The 24,446-nt window shown below is 40.9% G+C and overlaps 2 protein-coding genes across 2 annotated transcripts in view; one reads left to right on the forward strand and one right to left on the reverse strand.

Moving 5' to 3' along the window:
* Positions 1-1,830: 1,830 nt before the first annotated feature.
* SLC25A16 (solute carrier family 25 member 16) lies at positions 1,831-24,191 on the reverse strand. Its single transcript, XM_035138428.3, has 9 exons — positions 23,488-24,191; positions 21,814-21,906; positions 19,222-19,355; positions 14,751-14,814; positions 12,285-12,406; positions 11,366-11,432; positions 9,380-9,542; positions 6,826-6,894; positions 1,831-5,130 (listed from the first exon to the last, which is right to left on the reverse strand). Exons 1-9 carry the CDS (start codon positions 23,582-23,584, stop codon positions 4,974-4,976), a joined length of 966 nt encoding a protein of 321 aa, XP_034994319.1. The 5' UTR covers positions 23,585-24,191; the 3' UTR covers positions 1,831-4,973.
* The window catches only part of TET1 (tet methylcytosine dioxygenase 1), a 75,639-nt gene continuing 74,383 nt past the window's right edge, over positions 23,191-24,446 (forward strand). The window contains exon 1 of the mRNA XM_088669532.1: positions 23,191-23,264. The gene's annotated coding sequence lies outside the window, so the exon portion shown is untranslated. The remainder of the gene's footprint in view (positions 23,265-24,446) is intronic.

Genomic DNA, 24,446 nt, shown 5'->3' on the forward strand with positions numbered 1-24,446 from the left:
TGAGAGGCACATCTACTGGCCTGACGTTGATTAGGCTCCTTTTATATAAAATTGCCACCAGAAATATTTAGGGAAGGGGTGCTGCAAAAGAGTCCTATTGTCTCCACTTAGGGCTGGGGAAGATTTCTGCTTGAAGACTTGGAGTGCTGCTGCCAGGCAGGGCTGACAATAATGAGCCAGGAGGATCAATGGCACAAGGCAGCAGGTGCAATTTTTATTCCAGAATGAGGGACATCTCAGACGAAGGTGGGGAACCTCAGGTCCGGGGGGGGGGAGCGGCTAAATGTAGTTTTCCAGGCTTCTCTGACCCCCGCTCTCCCCAAGCCACATACTAGTGGTACCTCGGTTTACAAACACAATTGGTTCCGGAAGTCCGTACTTAACCTGAAGCGAACTTTCCCATTGAAAGTACAGTAATGGAAAGTGGATTAATCCGTTCCAGACAGGTCCGCGGAGTACTTAAAATACTCAAACCGAGGCGTACTTAAACCGAGGTATGACTGTACTTCATCAGCCCTGTTTCATACCCTCCCTGAATATTTTTAGCATGCTTGAATGGCTCCTTCAGACGCCTCCAATATCTGAAGGATGGAGTGGGATGGGTGCAGAAACTATCCTACAACAGAACAATAAAACATTCATTCTCTGTTTTTCCTCTGGCCCTGTCCACAGCTGGCATGTGGCCCCCCCTCAGTAGGTTACCCAGGTGCCAATGGGCTGCAGAATGGCTGAGCTCACTAAAAAACCCTTTGCACATGGACACAGATGGAAAAGCAAAAGTACTGGTTTATGTTTAGCCTGATGGGTGCACCGTACTGTCATGCCAGAAACAATCTGGATCGCCCCCATGCCTACAGATTAGGGGGAAAACCCCAATTCAATGGAAACTTTTTTGCAATTGAAATTTGCAGGACATATATACAGGTGTGGGATACACATGCCACCCATGTTGTTAGTAGGATTTTTTTCATAGATTCATACAACTGTAGAGTTGGAAGGGACCACTAGGGTCATCTAGTCCCACCCCCTCCAAATGCAGGAATCTTTGACCCAATGTGGGGCTCAGACCCATGACCCTGAGATTAAAGAGTCTCGTGCTCTAACAGCTGAGCTATCCCTGCATTGAACAGCAGGGTGTTTTGTGTGCAATGGCTTATGATATTCTGCATAATGGGGGGGGGGGGTGTTCTTATCTCCTTCCTGCAGCCATTTGGAACACATTTGAGCCCAGCGTGGAGGCCAGGCTCATTCTTATAATGCTAAAACCAAGGTCTAGCATGTCTGAATACAGCCTGTCCACTATTAAATTAGGAAAAAGGAATAAGGAATATGAAAAAGCCAAAAACTTTTTAATATGTTTCTTATTTGCAGTAAAACTGCTAAGTATCTTTCAAAAGCATGATTGTCACATGAAATCCATTATATTTCATTGTTATAAAAGCAGTCTTTTAAAAAGGTGTTTGAATATACCGTAAATTTAGCGAATACAGGATCTACACACTATTCTCCAATAGTAACTTTACTAAGCCGCTGGAAAGGGGCCAAACATTCAAGAGAAAAGCGGATTACTGTACAATAATCAAAGAAAGCTCCACAGAGTCTGCCCAAGAAAAGCAAGCAATATTGCCAAGTATGTCACTGCCATTCTGAGCAGTTACTTATAAGTTCTACTGGGTAATTTGTGGCACGTGAACTTTGATGCAAATGGGGTTTTTTATATAAAAGCCTCAATTGTCTTCTTAATGATCATACTTTTTAAAAATTTTAAGATGTTTAGAAGATACACCTTTGTAAGTTTTCATTTTAAAAAATCGCAAATAAGGCCAGAGATAAACTGCAGTCACTTTAATATTGTTTCATCAAACATTTTAAATCTGCATAAAACAGAAAAAAATATAAAATTCCAAACACATGCTTTTATATTGGCTGGTATGCTTAGTCATATTGCTATTCAAGACATTTCAGTTTAAAATAAAATAGATACATCTCTTGGACAATAATTATATCAAATGTCAAAAGATACATATTTCAATAAAATAAAAAATGCCAAACCACAGAACTTGTTATGTCCCAGCTATGGACTATTACTAAAAGCGATTTTTACAGCTGCTGCTAGATTTGGTATCATAGCTCTTACCAGTTTCATACTCCACATACTGTACAATATTTACAAAAAAATAAATTATATTACTTTACATAAAACATTTTGAAAAGTGTTGCAATAGCTTTAGCATTTAAGTTTGGCAAAATCAGACTCTCTTAATCAAATAAATCCATTTTTTAAGAATACCCAAGACACACAAATTGTTCCTAGCAATAGGAAGGTGAAATTGGAAGGCTGCTATTGAAAGGGAAGACACTTATCCAGGCCTCCTAAAACTGACCTATCCATAAAACCAATAGGCAAAATAGGTAGGATTTGTTGCAAAAAGTGGGCAGGTCCTCTTGGGGAAAAAAAGACATAGCCAAACCAACAGTGGACAGCAAAGCTGTAATCTCAGGGCCAGCCCAGCCATTAGGTGGGGTGATGCCGCCACCTCAGGGTGGAAGCCCCCAGGGTGGCAACCTTGCAGAAGCCCTGCCACCTCCACCACTGGGGGAGAAGCGACACCAGCATTGCAAAATCTTACTGGAAATCAGCATTGGTGCTTCTACACCAGCAGGGTGTGTTTTTGTGTGTAGCACAGACAGCCTCAAGCAGCAAAATAGGATGTGCCATCTCCATATCATGCAATCACTTTACTGAAAAGCCCAAGCTCCCACTGTTGGGTACTTTTTTCAACGTTGAGAGATAGGTGAAGAATTAATAAAGTTGCATCATATTACCAGAGAAGCCATAATAGAAGGCACAGAAGAAGAAAATCACTCAGTGCAGTAGAATATACTGCAGCGTACAGCAAGGAAGGGGAACCTATGGACCTCCAGAACTCTGCGACTACAACTTTCATCCCGGATCACTGTTTTTACTGGAGTTGGAGTCCAACAACATCTCGCAAAGAACAGGTTCTTCATCTTTGTAATACAGGCTGCATGCGGGAAACACAGCAAGTAGTTAAAGCTGCAAATTCCTGCTTGTTTCAGAAAGGTGGCCTTGTAGTAAAATTATTCATTAACCTTCCAGCAGAAGTGTGCGCAACTTGGTCCATATGCAAAATGTTTTAGATGCTCTCAATCTGACCAAAACAAAACCCATGCAAGGATAGGACCCTGCTTACTCATACATATACAGTATTCGATGAAGTGCTATCAATCGACCTTAACCAACCTGGTGCCAACTACAACTCCCATCAGCCCCAGCTTCGTGAAGACTGCTAAAATTGTAGGGTAACCTCAACTTTCAATAGCCTTGTGTACTTTTAATATTGGACCCATAAAGTTCATTTCTGTTTCCTCGTGCCCCCTACCATTGTAGAAGTACTGAATCATATAGATCAAATCCAAATCAGCAGCACCTTAAAACAAGTTAAGACGCATTTTAAATGTGTTTCCTAATTAATCAATCACATAACATATGTGCAATTGCTCATGTTTCTGAGAGGGGAGAGTAGGACTCTTCCCCCCGCATGTCCCCTCCCCCAGACTCTCCACCTTCTATGCATTGGAGGGTGAATATACGGTATGCATCAGGAAGCCACCCCACTGTAAAAGTTCCCCCTCCAACACATGGAAAGCAGAGGGGTCAGGCGATACAGACACATCAGAGAGAAGTCAGAAATGGCATGAAAGGGGTTAGAGTGTTTCAATAGTGCTGGAATAATAAGATAGGCTTCTTTAGGCTACTGCCTGTACCCGTTTACCTGAGAGCTCCACTGAATTCAGTGGGACTTACTTCTGAGTAGGCATGACTAGAATGGGGAGGTATGTCATATAGAAAAGTCAGGTCCAGTATCCAAAAGCTCATGGAATTCCAGGAGTCCAATAAGGCTTTAGACTTACTTTCTTGAAAACGGTTCCCCGAGCTTAATGACAAAGTGTTTTAGGGGGAAAATAGAAATGAAATGCGAGATGCATGACAATAATCACCTATGTTTGCTTTATATCCAAGAACTCCATGTGGCTGATTTGAAGTTCAGAGATGCTGTTTCTTACTCTCCTGCATCCCATGAAGCTTGCATCAGCATTTTTGTGGGGCAAAGTGTGTGTGGGGGGGAATAAACTGCAGAAAACACAGCCTCCTAGAGCACCACTTTCCCAATTTTAAAGGCAACCCCCCAAAACATCACATGATCTTCTATATAACTTCTACTCTAACCTCTAACAGAAGTTTGTAAAGCAGCATTATGAACAATTCAAAGACAAAAAATAAGTACAGTATTGCAAATCCCTTGGAAGAAACCGAGCACCACTTTTTGAGTCCCCACTCAGGGAGATCTGTATCATGGAAATAAATCGTGAAATTATATACGGTACTTTCTAGCTACTAGAAAATCTGAAAATAAAATGAAGGGACTTTAATCCGTGAATGAGATTACATTAATAAATTCTGAAGTAATTGGCTTGTTGACTGCAGAACTACAGCAGAACCTTAAACTTAATTGCATGAAAGCAAGTCAAAGTGAATTCAGTGAAATGGGTTTCCAAGCGGATCTACAATTACCTCTTATGTTTTAGTTAAGGTATATTGTCAACTCTTTAGAAAAGCAGATACTTAAACTCTCCAATTTAAAAAATGAAAGCAAACCTATTAAAATGGATTTTTAAATAATAATAATCATCATCATCATCATCATCATTTGGAACTCCTAAAATTGGTTTACTTTTCACAGTAAGTTCCCCAATTTATTTTTATTTCCATCAGTGACCTTCCACATTGTATGTATGCATGACAAAGAACTTATTCAACTTCTGTCGCATTTACATGTTATACTTCTTCTGGTAAAGAAAGCACTATAAGAACCAGTGATTCCCATGGGAATTTTCACAGATAAATACAATACAAAAACAAGAATTGTTTTTCAATAAAGTTTAAGAGTCTAATTGAGGTGCAAGAACTGCTTCATAAATTCGTAAGTGGTGAAGGCAACAGCCTGTGAAGGAATACACCGAATATAATTCAGGGATAATCCTCGGTATAATCCTCTTCGTATTCCATGATTTCCATAAACATACTTCAGTGTCTGTACCATTGTACTAGAAACAGAACAGAGTAAATTTTAATATACTTAAAATGAAAGCTTTACTATTCACTTTCAATAATGGTTAAAAAATCTAGAAACTACTACACAATATTTGAATTTTACAATCTGGTTACTAAAAATTGCTACAAAATGTTTTCACTCGTGCAGCACAGGAAATTGGAATTGGGGGAAAAAGCAAGGTGGTTGTTAGAAGGAGGATGCAAAACTTTGCCAAGTTGTAGATTAGGTCTCTTTGTTAACATATGGAAAGGACATAAGAAATATAGCATGCAGAAAAGGCACAAATATTTGTTGCTTTAGGTTGAAAATCCATCTGCCACATCTCCTACTTACAAACTAGAACACACTCCACCATAACAAGCAACACAATCCACCAGGAAGTCTCCCGGAAAAGTTACACGGAAATTAGTAAAAATTGCATAGAACACTACCCAAAAATGTAAAATTTCTGGAAAATTTGGAGTCATGAGGGAAAAGTTTATTCCCTTAGGAAATCTATGCAATATTTATTTTCCAATCTGACGTGCACTGTAACAAAATGTATTATTTATAAAGTAATAAACCAGTAAGATTGTTGTACTGTATTTGGCATATTTATGAAATTTACAGAGCAATTCTCTCAATGCTTCCTCAGATCCAGTTATCTTAGTGGTGCTCACTCCCAGGTAAATGCATACTGTATAGGGTTGTAAACTCAAAAAGCATAACTGCCTTAGTTTTGTAGCAGGCTGTTTCTTATCAGCAATTTAAAGAAAGAGATGAAAACAGATGAGGAATAGTCTATGGGAACTCCTGGGCCTTCATATCCACATCCATCAATTAATCAATCACTTTCCACAAAACATCCTGAAGCAATTTACCAATAAAAACATATTTTTAAAGTTCAGGTCCGATAACGATTAGGACAAAGATCACCAAAGGCTTGTTGAGGACTCTAGCCATAATGCACCAAGAAGTCTTCATTTCTAATTTGTGGCCTATGGCTCAGAGCTGCTATTCTGCAACCTCAGAATGCATACTAGACCAGTCATTTGTGGCAGCCACTTCTCCTTACGTCACAGCTGAACTGCTCTGATATGCACAACATAATGAACTGTTAATAATTTTGGAAGGGTGGAAATGCGATGGGAAGCCTGTTTCAGGACTGTATCACTTTAAATGGCAGGTGGGATTTGATTGAAGGGAGTGAATCTCAATTCTATGTGCAGGTTATAGGGAAGAACAAACCAGCATTTCAGAAGGGTGGCTAAGGTGAGAATTCTTCCTGACATGCCAGTTGTGTATGGAGACGCCACCAACTGTTATGTGAATGAATCCCCACCTGTAGTCTGAAGGGACACAGTCCAGAAACCGGCTTACACCTCTTTCATCTGCTGTTTTTGAAAACTTGGGTCCACTATGGTTAATATAGTGACACAGCCTATTAAAAACTGACCAAATCCCATCTCTACATCAAGGATAAGAAGTGAGGGAAGGAAACTGATGCATTAGATCATACACTGAGAACAAATCTCTACCCACTTTGTTTTAATGTGCCACTGTAGAAATTTGCCAAATGCATGTAGTAACTTTGCAAATAATATATATCTTTTAACCAAAGGACAAGAAAAGAATGCTAGAATTGTAAAGAGCTATTATAAAGTAGCAGAATAAGATATCAGTTTTCAATTTAAGGCACTAAACTTACAGGCACTTTTCAGACTCCGGAAGTATTGCTCCCAACTGCATCCGTCTACGTGTTACGTCAAGAGGATATCTGGGAAGAAAAAGATGGGTTTTTTTCCCCAAAACAAGCTCTTTGTGTTGAACTTACATTATTTTGTTGTTTGTTTTTCTTTGTGTGTTGTTGCTTTTTTCTTTGTGTGTATTGTCTGGTTGTTGTTGTTTTGTTCAATAAATTAATTTTTTTAAAAAAAAAAACCCCACAGTGCTGCAAGTATTTGTACAATAAAGTACAGTTAAAGGAAATTCATACGAGAAATAAGAACTGTGTGGAACATATGATGGTGTCGTATTCTGGATCAGATCATTAGTCCACCTATCCCAGTATTAACGTATTTACTCGAATGTAATGCACACCCTTTTTGGCCAAATGACATCACAAAAATTAGGGTGCCCATTAGATTTGATGGTGCATTTACTTTCGCCAGCAAATAATTTTTTGGTTTCAAGGTTTTGAAAATTGAAATGCGCATTGATGGCACATTAGATTCGTGTAAATACAGTATCTACTCTGATTAGAATCAGCTCTCCTAGGTCTCAGGCAAAAATATTTCCTAGCTCCAATGTCGAAGATCTCCCACACATTTTTTTTAGAAAGGAGATGCTGACGATAGAGCCTATGATTTTTTGCAGGTTAAGCATGAACTGTTTTTACAGAACTATTAACTTCTTTACATTAGGGTTTCCTTTACAAGAAAATAGGAGGTTCAAGTTTATGCTACTTAAAGTTATCAGAAAAATAAACACAAAACTCAAACAAATATTAAGAACTACAGGATGTATCCAGTTTCATAGAAATATAATCTCTGAAGTTAAACATGGCCTGCGTAAAAACAAGGTATAAGGCTCAATAGCACATTTGCACTGGATGAAGTAAACAGAAAAAGGCCACAATTCAGCCCAATTCAGTCCCTTGTATTCAGCTCTCTCAATGAAAGCACATGCTTACACCTCCTTTACTGACACCATAGTGACTAACTTTGTCCCAACAAAGTCCCAATATTTTAAAGGACCAGAAAATGTAACATACCTGCCCATCACACAACTAAACATATTATATGTGAAAAGGAGATGCCAGGGAAAAAATAATTGAACTCACTGGCATCAAGTTGTGTGAAACACCTTTGCAGCTCATTTTTTAAAAATTTCTGACCTATAATATTTAAAGCAGCATCTAAAATTCTAAACACCCTGTATTGCCAGTGTGGTTTAGCAGTTGGTGTTGCATAAGAGCCAGATTCAAACCCTCACTCAGCCATGACGATCATTGGGTGGCCTTGGGCCAGTCATTAATTCTCAGCCTAGCCTACCACACAGGGCTGTTGTGAGGATAAAATGGGGAGAGAACTGTTAGCTATGCTACCATGAGCTCCTTGGAAAAAAGGAATGATAGGTCAGAATACAGAGAAATGTGTTTTTATTTTCTCACTCTAATACTTAAACTGAGGAAATTAAAATACATTTTAATGTGAATGCCAGCCTATGTAATCCATAAATACTATATTGGAAAAACATTTACTGTATGTTACAATACATATTTACTGTGCAATCCTAAACATTTCTACTCAGAAATACGTCCCACTGAGTTCAATAGGGCTTACTCCTAGGCAAGTGGGAATGGGATTGTAGCCGTATTAAGGTTTGTTTTACTTTCTCATGTTTAAAGCTGGATTTGGAAAACCCTTCCTTGGAAAACAACATGTTCTGGGGTCTAGCTTTTTAGTGTTTTTATTATATTTGTACACTGCTCTTACATGGGACTTCTCGTCATTGATCAAGGTGCAGATTGGCTTGGCTTAGCAAACTGGTGGTATGAGGTACTCCAACCATTCTCTGATCCTCCCTGAGGTTTAATTTGACGACCATACAATATATTATAATTCACAGTATCACTGCTGTATAAAGATTATGATTTTCCAACTTCTAGCTGGAATAGTACAGTTTTACTAAATTGACAGAGAAAGCAGTTGCCTAATGGAATGCACTCTTATCAATAAACAAACTGATCAGTTCAAATGTTTTTGAAGGAAGTCATAATGAATAAAAGCTATGTCTAGGTCTACAACTCAAGAGTTGCAGCCTTCAAAAACTTTTGCAGAATGCAATATACTGTCAGCAGCACCTATCATCATTATTATCAGCAGCAGCAACAGCAGCAGCCTAAGGTTCCACGGTGGATAACAACAATTTAAGGTACAATACAAAAAACAGTTTGAAACCTTAAAAATGCAGTCACAAAACATAGGGTGAGACCTGAAAATAGATATCTCTGGTGTCAAATGCCATAATATACTGTTCTTTACTATTCAAGTATGAAAGTTTCTTTTTGCCTGGGGCATTATTGCCCCATTTTAAATTGAGCAATAGGCTTTCTTCCCATACCACAAAGGTGTGGCTGATGTCTAAAATTATGACGAAATTAAAATTTAATGATTTCCAAGGTAGGAATTTTGTTTACTTACAATACTAATGCAAGCTATCCTAACAATTCAGTGCAGTAAAATACTAGAAAAACTTACGATATTGTCTGTGCTATTGCTCCAGCTATGCCACCACACAGCAAATTTACATGAGTTTTCAAAACTAAGACATCAGGATTATCTAAGCAAGGCTTCCCAAGCAGGGTAGGCGCTTGGGCAAGTCCCACACTCTTTAAGGTACCAAAGGTAAAAAATGAGAAACCTGAAAGGGAAAAATGTAACTTTAATGGAAACCTGAAAGGGAAAAATGTAATGTGAATGGAAACAATACAACAACAAGCTACATAAACAACAAAGGCACAATCCAACCAAAGGTTAAGCACAGTTAAAAGTCATATTAAAAAAAGGAGTGTAGAGCTTATCAGAGCTTTCCAAAGTATGTTGCAACACCAGTGTGTTGGCTGTAGTGTGTAGGTATGTCACGCGAACGCTCCCCATGCTATGCTCCTCCCGGGGCTGGAAAGGGGTGAGTTTAACCTCTGGTTTGCTAGTAAAACTGTGTCACAAAATGATGCATGTATAAAAAGTCTGTCACCAACATGCAAACTCTGGAAAGCTCTGGCTTAACCGTAGCTGAGTCACAGATTCTCTGTTTGATGATAGTCACATTGTGAAATTGCTTTCAAGTATATGTTGAAGAATCAGCCTTCATTTTTGTTCATCACCTGCATCTGACACCAACACCGCAATCTGGTACAAAGTATCTGGGATGTGGGAATTATGTTGGGACGTGTATTTTAAGAGTTTAAATTGGGGTATGAGGTGCACCAGGCACCACAGTTCCTATGGTGCTTTGGAGAGACCTCCAGGCATGCCTCAAAATAGCACCTAGGGAACCGAAGCAGGTAAATGTGTGAGGACGGAGGGAGAGAGAGAGGGAGGGAGAGGGAGAGAAGGAAGAAGCATGTGTGTATGGAAGAAGGAGAGCATGTGCATATACAGAAACGGGGCCAGATGTGGAGGAAGAAGCTTGATGGTGAATAGGAGAGGGCAACAATGCATAAGTATGGAGGCAAGACTGAGAAACTTTGCAGGGGAGTAGTTGTGGTAAACGAAATAGCAAGCAGAAGGGAGGTTGGTAAGCTCTGGTTAAAGGGAACCAGTGAGAGAGAGTTAAGGGGGGAGGGCAGGAGGTTGTCCATGGGTAATTTGCACAGTGGAAAGTCAGAAAGAGGTGCTATACTAAGCAATAAGGGTGAGAAGAGTTTTCTCTTTACTTTGGTAGAGTGAGGGGCTCAACAGGGGCATCATGATAAGAACCAGGCTGGGGTTCTTGAAGGAACTTACTACTCAGAGGCAGATGAGGAAAAACTTCACACGGGTGTTATGGGGAATAGTTAAAATGCTTCTGGAAAGGACATGAATATATGAACGCCACGCTACACCTTTCAGTCTGTTCCAGGTGCAGTGAAACGTGTATTGATATTAGAAAAGTACCCTTCCCACTACAAATGAAAAAAAGTGATAAGAGATACTCAAAATCGACACCAGCAGGCAATCGACAAAAAGCAACAGGAACCGTACAATTGGTTTCAGAATTGAGGAATATACAAGTGCAGATAGATTGGTGCAAAAAGAACTCTTATAAAAATACTAGAATGTATAGTGGAATAGATGTCAAGATCACCGTTTAAAATTCCAAGAAAAAAGAGACTCCCTGTGGCTATAAGAGTGTATATTTCCATTTCTGTTAACAGTCTGTAATAGTTGCTTACTTTACCAGTGATTTTGTGCTCATGCAGATCTTTCAGACAGTTAGGACAACTAAGGACAGTCAGTAGAGCAAGTTATAGATGGCTCTCAGTGTACATCTGTACTAGTTGGGGGGCATGTTCCACTAACAAGTCACTATAATTATATAATCAATTTCTGGCAGCAAACTTCTCTGCCGGTATCTATGCAAATCCTAGCACCACTAAACATGTGCAATGTTTATTTTAACAGAAGCAATGTGAACAGTTTTGCGAATCAAAATTAAACACCAAGAGGTTCACTGGGAAAGACTCTCATTCAAGTTCAACTCACCTGCATATGGCGCCATTCCTACAACTGTTGGCGTAAGCCCTCGATAAAATCCTTGCAAACCACCTTCCTTTTGGAATAAGCCAATGATGAAAAAAACAAACAAACAACAAATATTTAATTGCACTGAGTACAAAGTGCACATACATTAGATTTTAGAGTGATGTTTTGCAAAAGGAAACGAAATCAGCCTTTTCCTTTCGGTCAGGTTTTTTTTTAATTAAAAAAGGTGTGTCTTTATAAGCAAATTTTGTGATCTGATCCAAACTTTCAGGGACAAACCCAGTTGTGGATCTCAGTGTCTGGCCTGAATGATGGGGGTGGAGTTGCTCCTTCAGGTACACAGGTATACATGTTTATTAAGCATGTGTGCACCTAGTTTAGTCCTAGAATGGTCTCTACAAGGAGCAGGACCTGCTCTGAGGCCACCTCATTGCTCTGAAACTTTCTCCCAAAAAGACAATACTGTGTCTTCTACTGACTTCCAAAGGGAGTTGATGACTTAAGAGTATGAGATTTTTTTTACTATTGCATGCTCTTGTTCTGTTTGTTTGGCCGATTTTGCTGTTTACTGGGAATAGTTTTATTTGTTACTATTATTTAGGGTGCATTCTAGGGCACAGCCACACAAGAGGTCTGACAGATAATCATAACATTTAAAATATAAATGTTTCTAAATTTTGTGAACCAGTATCAAATCTCATGAGCAGTATCATTTTCAAAACTGTATTTTTCACTCTGCCACTCTTCTCCCGGAACAGTATGCAGCTATCAACATCTGCCCACAAACAGCAGAACAGAGTGGGAGATGTTTACACAGAACAGCAGTTTCAAAATCCTTAAAAGTTTGGTTTTTTAAATTTTGTTAGCCTCAGAAACCAGCAACACAATAGCACTAAAACAAAAGAGATAAACAAGCTACCTTTGTATAAATGGTCTTGAATGCATGAATAATTCCAGTGTATGTGTGATCCCCTTTTACTTGGAATGCCAGACGTGCTCTCACCATGTCAAGAGGGTAAGTGCAAATGACTGCAGTTATACCTTCAAAACCAAACAGCACAAATACAACCTGAACTGGGCAACACAGTTGTGACATGCAAATATCAAGAACATCGCTAACAGAAAAACACAAAGTGTCCTTTAAATAGAGGGTGATTTTTTAAACTCAACCTTGTTTTCACATTTGGAGGACTTATACTTTCATGCCTATAAGTAATTTCTCCAAAGAGTTGGGAACACAGATAATTTTTATGCAAGTAACGTGCTAAAGTCAGGGAGGAATGAATGATGTCATGCAGAACTTTAAGGAATCAGTTAAGTCACAGACACTCTGGTTAAGAACTAAGCTGCTTCCTTAAAATCACTGCAATTTAGAAAAAAGGAATGGCACTTTTAAAATGTGCATGTTTCATATGCTTAAACTAGCACACTATCCACCCCCTACCCCCCCCCCCAAGGAAATGAAGCCAGCATAGCCATATGTGTTTGGTACTTTTTCCTGCTTTTGCATTTGGAAGGCTTAAATCCCTTTGTTCTCAAAATGCCTGGGATGAAGGGCACTTGTGTTTTGAATAGCTGAAATCATGTTTTCCCCTCTGCTTCAGTCTAGTTGTTTTTTTCTTAAAGGAGCCGAAGGCAATTATCCACCAATGAAGCGTTACTACCAAGATTTGAATTACATAAGACTCAGGAAATCCAGGGTGGAAAGTTTCCCCCCATAATGTTTATCTTTGCCACCTCGAAAAGATGCATTACAACAGACTTTTCTTGGCGTCCTGTCCCCCCCATAGCCTTGATGCAAAGGAATTTCCTCCCCTAGTGCTAGAAGGATGACTATATTTTTGGGGAGGGGGGGTAATTTTATGTGTCTTTGCTTCTCAATTTGCTTTGTGTTAATTTATGCACTGTGACTTGCTTTCATTTTTAACTGATTAGAGTTTAGAAATTAATTATTGTAATTGTTAAGAGTAAATTTCTGTTTAATAATTAATTTTATTTTATTGTTTAGTATTATATTCTAATGGGTTACTGAATATTACTTTATTTGATACAAGTCTATTTTAAAGTTATGTTTTAATTCTGACATTTTTGTATTGGATCAGGGTGTTAATAAGTTGTGCAATCTTTGTTGTATCTTCAGCTTGTAAACCAACTGTGTATAGTAATAAAGAAAGGCAGTATTGTACAAATTAAAAGTGAAATGAAATGAAACGAGAACCATGGAAGTTTTCTCTGCATTTCTAATGCTCAAACTACATTGGTGTTAGCACCACTAATACAAAACCTAAAATTCACATTCAGATAGCACATTTCAGTGTGCTTGCATTCTTCCTTCCATATTAATATTATCCAGGCCACTCTTGCACTATACCCAAAAATGTGAAGACTGTTCACGTGCTCATTTCTTATATAATACATTAAATCTCCATCTGCACTAGATGTGCCCTGCCAGCTACACCAGGAAAGGTGTTATTGCTACCCCATAATCTCTTGCAGTGAATTTCCTTTCCTATTTCCTTCTCCTTTTTATTTCTCTCTCTTACCCCTTTCTATTCCTCGGCTTACACATAAGCTTCAGAGACCATAAATATATAGTTCCTTGTGAAATTATTTCCATGTGTTGCAGTTTTGTGTATTGTATATAGAGGGGAAAGATGCTCTAACCAACTATTTCAATCCATGAGGATTATGATGTAGTTAAAATAGACTTCAGGAGCATTTACCTTTTTATGATGCCTAACAAACTATAATTGGGGTGAGGAGATAGTTCTCCCTGTTTAATACTAGCATTCAAGAATACCCAAGGGGGCTATACAAATGTGGAATTATGACTGGGTAATAGCTAGGGTAAGCAAAAATGCAACCATGACCCTCTGACTATCCAAAGGTGAAGAACACATCCCTTTCTTGTGAACTTCTCAGAAGCACATAGGTAGCTACCACTGGAAACAATTTCTGACTACATACTTCTAGTTACTGGTAGGTAGCCATGTTGGTCTGCTGTAGTCGAAACAAAATTAAAAAAATTCCTTCCAGTTGCACCTTTAGAGACCAACTAAGTTTGTTATTGGTATGAGCTTTTGTGTGCATGCACACTTCTTCAGATACACTGGAACAGAAGTCACCAGACCCTTATATATAGTGAGAGGGTGGGGAGGGGTATTACTCCAAAGGGTGGTGGGAATGGGTGATTGGCTGATAGGTGTGACTAGATGACCCTCATAGTCCCTTCCAACTCTACAATTCTATGATTCTATTATCTATTTTATTAACTTTAACTGATTAAAAACAACAGCCTTTAGCCTGGACTTTGATTACGAAACCACAATTTAAAGATTGGCAAGCAAAACGAAAGAAAAGTTAAGTATACATTAGAAGGAAATACCTGCCATGGATCCAGCCATTAACCGGTGAATATGCCCAGAAATGCCAAGCTTCTGCTTTATCATCTATGAAAAGATCACATTTATCGAGTGAAAAAAACCAATCATTCAGCACACTATAAGTGAGCTTCACTGGTCAGTAGACTGAAAACGAACACAAATGGTTTAATGCTTCTGACTACATTTTAACTAACAGCCTTAACATTACTTTAATATATTTCTTATTTATTTAATTTATATCCCACCCTTCCTCCCAAAGGCAACCAGGGTGGCAAAACAACATTATATTTATTTTATTTTAAGGTATTTATATACAACTGATCTCTTAATAAACTTTATTTTAATTTTGGTTTATGTTATAACAATGCCAGTTCTTGCTGTCTGACAGTAAAGGTAAAGGGACCCCAGACTCGTGACCGACTCTGGGGTTGCAGCGCTCATCTCGCGTGATTGGCCAAGGGAGCCAGCGTACAGCTTCCAGGTCATGTGGCTAGCATGACAAAGCCGCTTCTGGCGAACCAGAGCAGCACACGGAAACGGCATTTACCTTCCTGCTGTAGCGGTACCTATTTATCTACTTGCACTTTGACATGCTTTCAAACTGCTAGGTTGGCAGGAGCTGGGACCAAGCAACGGGAGCTCACCCCGTCATGGGGATTCGAGCCGCTGACATGATCAGCAAGCCCTAGGCTCTGTGGTTTAACCCACAGCGCCACCCGCATCCCAAGTCTGACAGTACCCCAGTCTTATTCTTATTTTATTGGTTTTATTTCAGTAATGCATAAACAACTGCCGGTTTCCTGTACTGCTAGGATTTGTCATACACTTGCTTTCTTCCCATAGATCAGACATTGTTTCAAGCCTGGGAGAGCCTTTTGAAATCAAAGAATCTTGCAGACACCACAAAGTACCCATTACACAGAAAAGCTGGCAATACCGTGTTTCCCCTTTTTTAAGACGTAGTCATTATATAAGCCATAGCAGGATTTCTAAGCAATTGCGCGATACAAGCCATACCCCGAAAATAAGACATACTGATAGACCCTTCACCCACTAGCAATAACCCCCCTCCTGCCAGCCAACTCCCCCCTTAAAAATCTCTCCCCATTTTGCTGTCGCTCCACAGACACGTATTTCCTTTAAAAGCTTGTAAAAATGCACCGAACAGCCGTAGCTGCTGGCTGCCGAAGCCTTGTGATTTCTCTTCCCCGTTTCTGAGAGCATTTTTTTAAATAAAAAGATCCAAAAATAATTTTTTTAGCCAAGCTGTGTAAGCTCTACTTGGTGAAGGGGAGAAAAGTGGGGTGGGGAGGAGATGAAGGCACGAGGAAGAAAAGAGGGGCGATTGAAGAATGCAAAGGCTGTTTTCCCTTTTAGGGAGAGACCTCCGTGCGCGCGTCTGTCTCTCTCCCCCCCCCCTGCGTCTCTCTCTCTCTCTCTCTCTCTCTCACACACACACACACACACACACACAGCCCACCTCTCGCTTCCCCCCACCTTTCCCTAAATTCCCTTCCATTCAATGCACGTTGATTTCCTCTTAACGGGAATCTCCCGTGTCTGATTGTTGTCTCATTGCTTTTACCGGGCATAAAGCAGCCTTTTAAAAATCCTGCTGCAGTTTTCTTTCTACCTTATGCTGCTTGGTTGTCTGTGGAGCTGCCCCTTTAAGGATTTGTAAGTAGTCTGGATCGCAGTCCTTGCCTTGGGGACTTTTATTTATTTATTAAGGACTTTTTCCTTCGCTGTTTGCGAGCTGCTAAAAGGAGCTGCTAAACGCTGCTTTACACAAAAGTTAAACTGCCGGTCCTAACAACACGTGCTTCCTCACCTCGCTGGCTCAATTGCTTCTCAATTGCTACCATTTACCAAGTCAGCAATCTTAATTGCTGCTTAGCTGGCTTCTTTGTTCTCAGCAGGTAGCTTCTTTGCTATCAGTGATAGCACTGCAAAGTGCTATGTTGTTGGAACTTCAGACAGTCTTGCAGTCTTGGGCAGCTGGCTGGTAGAGATCCTTACTTGCTTTAGGTATAGGCTACTGCTAGGACTGTATCACACAGATAGATTCCATTATACTGGTTTAGATTTAAGAAGCTCCAGTGTAGCAGATTGCTATTAAGTGAGTCCCCACCTTGGAGGAGAGAGAGAGCAGCCCTTCGCGAACATCCCAGGGCCGGGGAGAGAGGGCTGCACCAGGGACGCACACACCTCCCTTCCCTCAGACTCGTAATAAAAATACCGGTACCAGTAAGACATCCCACCAAAAATAAGCCACCCTGTGGTTTTTTGAGAAAAAAAAGTAATAAGACGGTGTCTTAAAAAGGGGGAAACACGGTATTCAGACATCCCTCCCATTGTCAAAACCAAACAAACCCAGGCAAAACACCTAAACCACCTCAAAAAATAAAACAAACAAGAAAGCAGGCAACATCCCGAAAGCAGACAATCCTCCCATTTAAACAAACAAGGAAAAAAGTGCTCAAACCCTTAATTCAAAAAATGAGAAAAGTAAGAGACTTGGCAGTTACCAAGGGGGCATCTGATGGGCACCACTTTGGGGGCTCCAATTTCTGGTTTTGATTTTTTTGCAATGTCTTACAAAAGAAAAGATTTGATTAAGGTGAACACAGCACATCAAATATGGGGGGATGCATCATATCCTTCGACAGCTAATTGCCTTTGTTTGTTTTGTTCTTTTGCTACTTAGGAGTTTGAAAAATGTGTTGCAATTCTGCAAACCTCAGGATTCCCCTCCATCCCACCCCTAGTTTCAGCACTAAGCTCCGTTGTGCACCAATAGCAGTGATTCCATATCCCCAATAGCTGGGGAAAGCCTTCATCGATCTATAGCAGTGATTTTCAACCTTTTTGGGTCCACGGCTCGCTTGACCAACTACATTCTTTCTGCGGCACCCCTGTGGGGCTCTGGAGCCCAGTTATGTCACCCCTTGCCTGCAGAGATGGCAGCCCCTCACCCCTTTTCAAACACCCTCCCTTGTGGAGTGTTCCCTCAGGCTCCTCTCCTATCTCCTTGGGAGTCCTCTGGGCAGCTGCTGCTGCCGTCCCTGGTCTCTGAGCTGACACCCTCCCTCCCCGCCGCCGCCCCAAAGAGGTGCTTCCCAGAGCACTGTGCAGCCCCCCTAACCATCATTCAAGGCACCCCAGGGTGCCACAGCACACTAGTTGAAAACCACAGATCTACAGAAAGAGAAGCAGCTGGCAGTTCTCCAGGTGCAGAGAATTCCAAAGGGTAAAAACCACTAAAGAAAAAGCTGTGCTGTATCTCAAACACTACTCTTATACATGCTGTTATCCATCTTGTGCCATATGTAAGCATTTGGGATAAACAGTTACAGTGGAACCTCGGTTTACAACAACCTCTATTTATGAACGCCTCCATTTACAAACGTTGCGGACCCAGAAGTGTTTACATTCGGGTTCCATGGTGTTGGATGCGCAGCTCGCGCATGCGCAGAAGCGCTCTATCGGCGCTTTGCACACGCGCAAAAGCGTGCCTTCGGGGAGCGAATGCCTCCGTTTACGAACGCCTACATGGAACTGATTTGCTTTCGTAAACCGAGGTTCCACTGTATTTAGAAATCTGTACAGTGGTACCTTGGTTTACGAACTAAATCCATTCCGGAAGTCCGATCTTAAACCAAAGAGTTCTTAAATCAAGGCGTGTTTTCCCATAGCAGCGGGTGACTCAATTTACAAATGGAACACACTCAACAGGAAGCAAAACGTGTTCTTATTCCAAGGCAAAGTTCACAAACCAAAACACCTACTTCCAGGTTTGCAGCATTCTTAAACCAAGTTGTTCACAAACTAAGCTGTTTTTAACCAAGGTACCACTGTACTTGCATATTCCCCTGTTGCTCCATTTCATATCGAAGTCGGAAAGAGCCAACTTGTGCAGGTTATGTGATTTACATACAAAGACTTATTTAACATTTTAATGATATATAGAATGAAATATAAAATGATTTGCTTAAATAGATTACGTATTTATAGGTCAATAAATGTCCATAATATAGAGAGGGTAACTGGTGCTAAGAAATTCAACAGGTTTTATGCAACTCATAATATATTTCAATTTATACAAGTGATGTCCAGCCACAAAATGCTGTGGTCTATCCTGAGGCCCCTAACAGGAGTGCTTTTTCTTGTCGCTCCTCCTTTAATTTCTCCTGCTGTGCCATACAACACTACAGAGTGTCAGTTTATTTGGCCTCACTCAACCCATCATTACTGTTATACTGTTCAATTTTAGTTTTTAATTGGACTTGCAAAGGTAATAGTCTTGATGTTTACAGCATAAACATAAAAAACTGGAAGTAATTGCATTACTCAAAACACCCGGGGGGGGGGGGGGGAGAAACAAGGCAACTGGCAGTTATACATAATAAATATGTCAATTTATACGTATTAACCAACCACAGATAGTGTAGCTGGGAAATTAAATGCAGATACCTTTTTATACTGGCCAAATGCTGTAAACTGAATTGCACCATATGGAAATATTCTAATCATCATTGCTCCATTTCCTTTATAGAATCCCAGGTAGCCCTCCTTTTTAGGAACAGCACGCAATGTAGAGATCACACCTGTGATGAATAAAATATGAAAACAAGAAGAAAGATTAGACAACCAACAGAAAGCGATAGCTAAACGATCCAACAAAGTACAAGAAGATTTTATAATAAGATAAACAGCATGTTCAGGAAGCTGGGCAGGAGGAATGATAGAAACAAACAGGCTGAAAGAACCAAAAAGTGAAGAGAAATGGTGAGTGGACAAATGAGAGACTAAATCAAAATTTCTATTAACAACCCCCCAAAACAGTTAACTGGAAGAAGAAATAAAAAGGGAAAGTCAGATCTCAAAACTTGGGAGAAAAGAAAAATGACATCTCGGATAATGGCATATAAACAGTGGAAGAGGACTTTGCTCAAACAGTCTGTGCTGATATTTACTCAGCCTCACCTAATTTCTACAAACCTTGCTTTGTTCAGGGACACATGTAGTTAGAATGTTTGCAAGCCTGTGACAAATACACCCTCACCATGCTAGAATTGCATTTTCATTCCACTTATCTTCCTACAGAAAATCCTTTGTTTTTAGTTTATGCACACGTGCTGTATCAGATTTTCTCAGCAATATTCCCCATTCTCTCTCACACATACCAAACTAAACACCTGTTAAGGGAGTATTCCCTAACTACAGTTTCTATAAGCATATGTGTTAAAAATAGGGTTTGTTTTAACTTACTGATTTAAATGGGGCTCCTTTTTAGTTAATCAAAACATTTTAAAACTGATCTAACAAATTATAATTAATAAACACAGAAGCATTCTTTGTGAGGGGGCTACATTATACTATATTGGCAATTTGGACAAAGTAATATCATATTAGGACATCCTAATATACAGTGTCCTTAGAACTTTTTTCATCACATTGCGCTAATAACATTAACCAATTTTAGCTGATCTTGGCAATCAAAGTGTGTGCCAACTAGGGGTTTCTTCTCTCTTCTCTCTTCTCTCAATCGTATACATAGCCACACAGAAGTACTTGAGTATAATGTGCCATCAAATCTAATGTGCACCACAATTTTCAGAACCTTGAAACAAAAAAAAAGTATTTGCTGGCAATGTAAATGTGCCACTGAATCTAATGTGCACTTAATTTTCTCAATGTTATTTGGCAAAAAAGGCACACATTAGATTCGAGTAAATACGGTAAGTACCACTATGTTCATTCCTAGGTGAGTGAAATAACTCTCACACAATGGGATTTTCCAACATCACACTGGACCTCCATGTGAGGTCAGTGACAATGTGCAGTTGGAGAGGAGAATGAGTGAAGTTGAGGGCCTCAGATAAGGTAATCATACTACTGGTAATCATACTAAGCCAATGTTGATTCTGTCATACAAAATGGGGGAAACAAATGAGAACAGCTTATCCTTAAAATATGGCATTGTGAACATTTCCCCCATGCTTTTAAGAATGATCTGAACTTTTATTGGGTTTACTGGCTTCCATTCACTGTGCATCAGAATACAGGAGTCAAACTATATCTTCAATTTTTGAATTTTCAAACACTAGCATCTGTTACCAGACTGCAGCCTGACCTAAAGTGGATTGCAATAGCAGAACTAGCACCATGGGGTGTAGAAAAGGGTGAGTAGGGTTTTTCCCCACCACCCAGCAGAAGCCTGCTCCCCATAATGTACACTTTGGGGGGTATTTTTACCCATGATTTCCCAAAAAAAGTTCAACCACTTTAGGGGGTGCTCTCCTAAAAAAACAGAAACACAACAACTTTGGCTGCCCCCCCCCAACAAAAATCCTGGCTACGTCCATGGCTAGCACCATAAAAAATATATGGAGAATCATGAAGAAGTGAGTCTCCAAATGCATGTTTCGGCTAAACGTGGGTTCCAGCTTTGAAAAGAATGCCTGACAACATTAATTTGAAAGAAAGTCAGCCATTTTTGTAAGGCACTGCCACAGTGATCATGTTAGGCCCAGCCAATTGATGTGTGATCACTGACACATGGATCAGAATGGAGGAGTAAGGGAAACGGGCATAACGGGGGCGGGGGGGAGGGATAACAGGGCAGATGCGCTATATGACACATGGGGAGGGAGAATGGAACCCCCGCACAAAATGGTCGCTGCCTGTATATCTAACCTGTGGAGGAAAAAACAGTATCAACCCTATCTTTCAAATTCAAGGTTTGCAAAAATTAACTTTGAAATCTCATTGAAAAGCACAGGGATTAAACACAAATTTGCCTCCAAATGCTGTATTTGCTGACAATATTGCAGTAAATTGAAAATGAAATATACAGGTGAAACTCAGAAAATTAGAATATCGTTGAAAAGTGCATTTATTTCAGTAATGCAACTTAAATGGTAAAACCAAATATATGAGATAGATGCATGACATGCAAAGCAAGATATGTCAAGCCTTTATTTGTTGTAATCTAATTTTCCGAGTTTCACCTGTATATCCCTTACAAATACAAGAATGCAAAATACACGAAAACTGTCTTACCAAGATTTTTGTAATGACGGTTATGAGCTTGTAACAAAATCTTTACTCGATCCAATGGAGCAATGGTTGTTTTGGCACAGCATCCCGCAACACCTTTCAGAGACAAAAGTTAACAACACAGTTTGCTGACTGCCAAATGTTACAGCATGTCAAACATTCAGCATGCTATTTTTAAAGTTTTATCTTTTCAAGGTTCATCCCATACCTGAAAAGCATGGCTCCCCTCACTCAGTGGGCATGATCTTCACTGGCAAAGTAGTCATGTTATGCAATCTATGCACAAGGTTTCCTATTCTGTTCCATTTTCTTTTGGCAACATAAAGCTGATTTATTGTACTATATATGCTGATGTTCGTTTCCAGGAATGCCTCACCTTATGGTGGAAAGGCTGTTTCCTAATATCTCCTCCAAGTTGTGAAAAACCTAACACTCCTGGTCATATGAAAACAATGAAGAACATTATGAAACCTTAACAACAGTGTTTGCTACAACAGGACTACTCTTCTGAAATATGGGCCTGTAATTCAGCAGACAGAGAACCCATTATAGGTACTGTAATTATTTAATTTATTGCAAGTATAGAGGTATCTTTGCTATATCACAGGGCCAAGTATATCAAGGCATCAAATACTTTTTCATAAGGTTCACCAACTCCAGCCCTTGCAAACCAATCACTAAATGTTGGTACAGCTCAGCAGTAATTATGGATCAGCTCTTTTCTAGTACCGTATCTTCTTCTGTTAAAGGTCCACCTCCCACAAAGTTGTATCAAGATGTTAACTCTCAACCATCACCATACCACTGACCCTTATGCAGCAGCTGTGCTGTATCATTCAACTTCAAAGTCAGATCAACTACAAATGATACAAAAGCTCGCAAGCAGTTTAGGATGCAGTACAGTGGTACCTCTGGTTAGGAACTGTATTCGGCTCTTAATTCTTTCCTTACCACTTTACAACTGTCATTTAAGCAACTTCTGAACGTCAGATCTTTCAAGGTTAGGGGGGAAAGCAAGCTGCTGTCTTATGCTTAATGTTGATTTGGCTTACAATTAATCTGATAACGGTTATTAAGCAGGGTTCAAGATGTTTGCCTGTAGTACATTACGTTTCTTTCTTACCTAAGGAACGGATACAGGTATGCATGTAAAGTTCTTAGGAAACAGACACGTATCTTTCAGAGTTTCTTTAAATAACGTCTCTGCCCTATCAGCTCGGTTCGATCTACCATTTATAACAAGGAAGCTCCCAGTTACATTTGGAAGAAGGACTCGGGGCGAAGCAGTCAGAGCAGAATCCGACCCCGGGACAGGTGTCGCAGCTATAAGTATAGCTTCTCCTTCAAGGAACAAGCTCCGCCTCGGTTCTCAACTCAACAGTAGGCAGCACTGAAGAGCGACGAGAGCCTAAGTCGCAGAGCAAAAGGAGTCAAGGGCAACGCGGTGGGCGCATGTAAGCACAAAAAACCCAAGACGAGCGTATCGTGGGAATTCCACGGATCAGAGTTAAGGGGATTCTGAGCTTCCCTCGAAAAGGGAAAACGCAGCCGGGCGTCCAAAAACATTGATTTTTCTTTCTTTTTTGGGGGGAGGGGGCTTGCGAGCACCAAGAGGCCGCCGGCCCCCTCGCCTCGCCATCCCTGCCCACCAAATAAAAAGGATTGTTCCGTGTTTACCTCCGGCGACGAACGAGCGGAGCCAGTAGAAGTCCCTCCGCGCGGGCGACGAAGGCAGGCGGGCGCTGGGCCCCGCCGCCTCCGCCTCCGTGGCCATCGGGTCGAGCTGGGTCCCTCGCAAGCGCAGCGGCAGGAGGAGGAAGGGGAAGAGGGAGACGCGGCTGGGCTCGACCAGCACCCAGCGCCTTCAGCACATGGTGCCGGGCGGGCTTTGCCTCCGCCCAGCCCGGCTGAGAGGCGGAGCTCGGCCGAGGACGCTGAGAAAGGAGGAGAAAGAGACGGGCCTCCTCGTACAGGCTCCTCTATCGGAGGCCTTGCAAGCCGGGGAGAGTCTTCTCCCGCGCCCCGGGCATGGCCACGGCCTCCGGGAGCTGCTCGGCCAGGCCCGCGTCGGCGCCCCGTGATCGCGTCAGGAGGTGGCTGGAGAAGCTCGCTCGGCACCCGGCGGCGGCGCGTCTCCTCCCACCGGCCTCCTCGGCTTCCTTTTCCCCGCCCGCCCGAACTGAGGAGGCCGGCTGTGTGGCTTCAGGGGAAGTGGGAAGGGAGAGCGCCCAGGCGTCCCCGAATGGGCCTCAGGGGAAGGTCGAGTGGGAAAGGGATCCCGAGGGTCATCCAGTCCAGCCCACTTGCAGTGCAAGGAAGATCCTGCGGTTGAGAAGTGCGCGTATATATGCGCCTTTTCTCGTGTTCCGCCGCCCCCCCTCTTCTCTCCCAACAGCCCCTGCCCTGCCGGTCGGGCTTCTTTGCTTTCTAACTACTGCAGCTATTGCATAGCCTTGCCGCGCGTGGGGTGGAGGAACGACACATTAAAAAAGAAAATGCCACAGGTTTATATATTTATTATTATTTTTTAAGCCTCCAAAATGCGTACTTATGTAATAACCTTTACTAGGACCGACCAGAATGTCACCAAATTGTGGCAAGCCTTGGAGTTATCCAGAATTCTTTGTTGTGCTTTT

The sequence above is a fragment of the Zootoca vivipara genome, chromosome 5 (assembly GCF_965207765.1).
Source record: "Zootoca vivipara chromosome 5, rZooViv2.hap1.1, whole genome shotgun sequence".
NCBI classification, from domain to species: Eukaryota; Metazoa; Chordata; class Lepidosauria; order Squamata; family Lacertidae; genus Zootoca; species Zootoca vivipara.

Bases quoted from the DNA above. Each gene is read 5' to 3' on its own strand.
- SLC25A16 (XM_035138428.3), bottom strand. From the start codon at position 23,584: ATGGCCACGGAGGCGGAGGCGGCGGGGCCCAGCGCCCGCCTGCCTTCG. The intron at 14,815-19,221 runs GTATCTGCATTT...ATCTTTTCATAG, and splicing joins CATTTGGCCAGTATAAAAAG to ATGATAAAGCAGAAGCTTGG. The intron at 12,407-14,750 runs GTATTTCCTTCT...TTGGTTTTGAAG, and splicing joins AATGGCTGGATCCATGGCAG to GTATAACTGCAGTCATTTGC.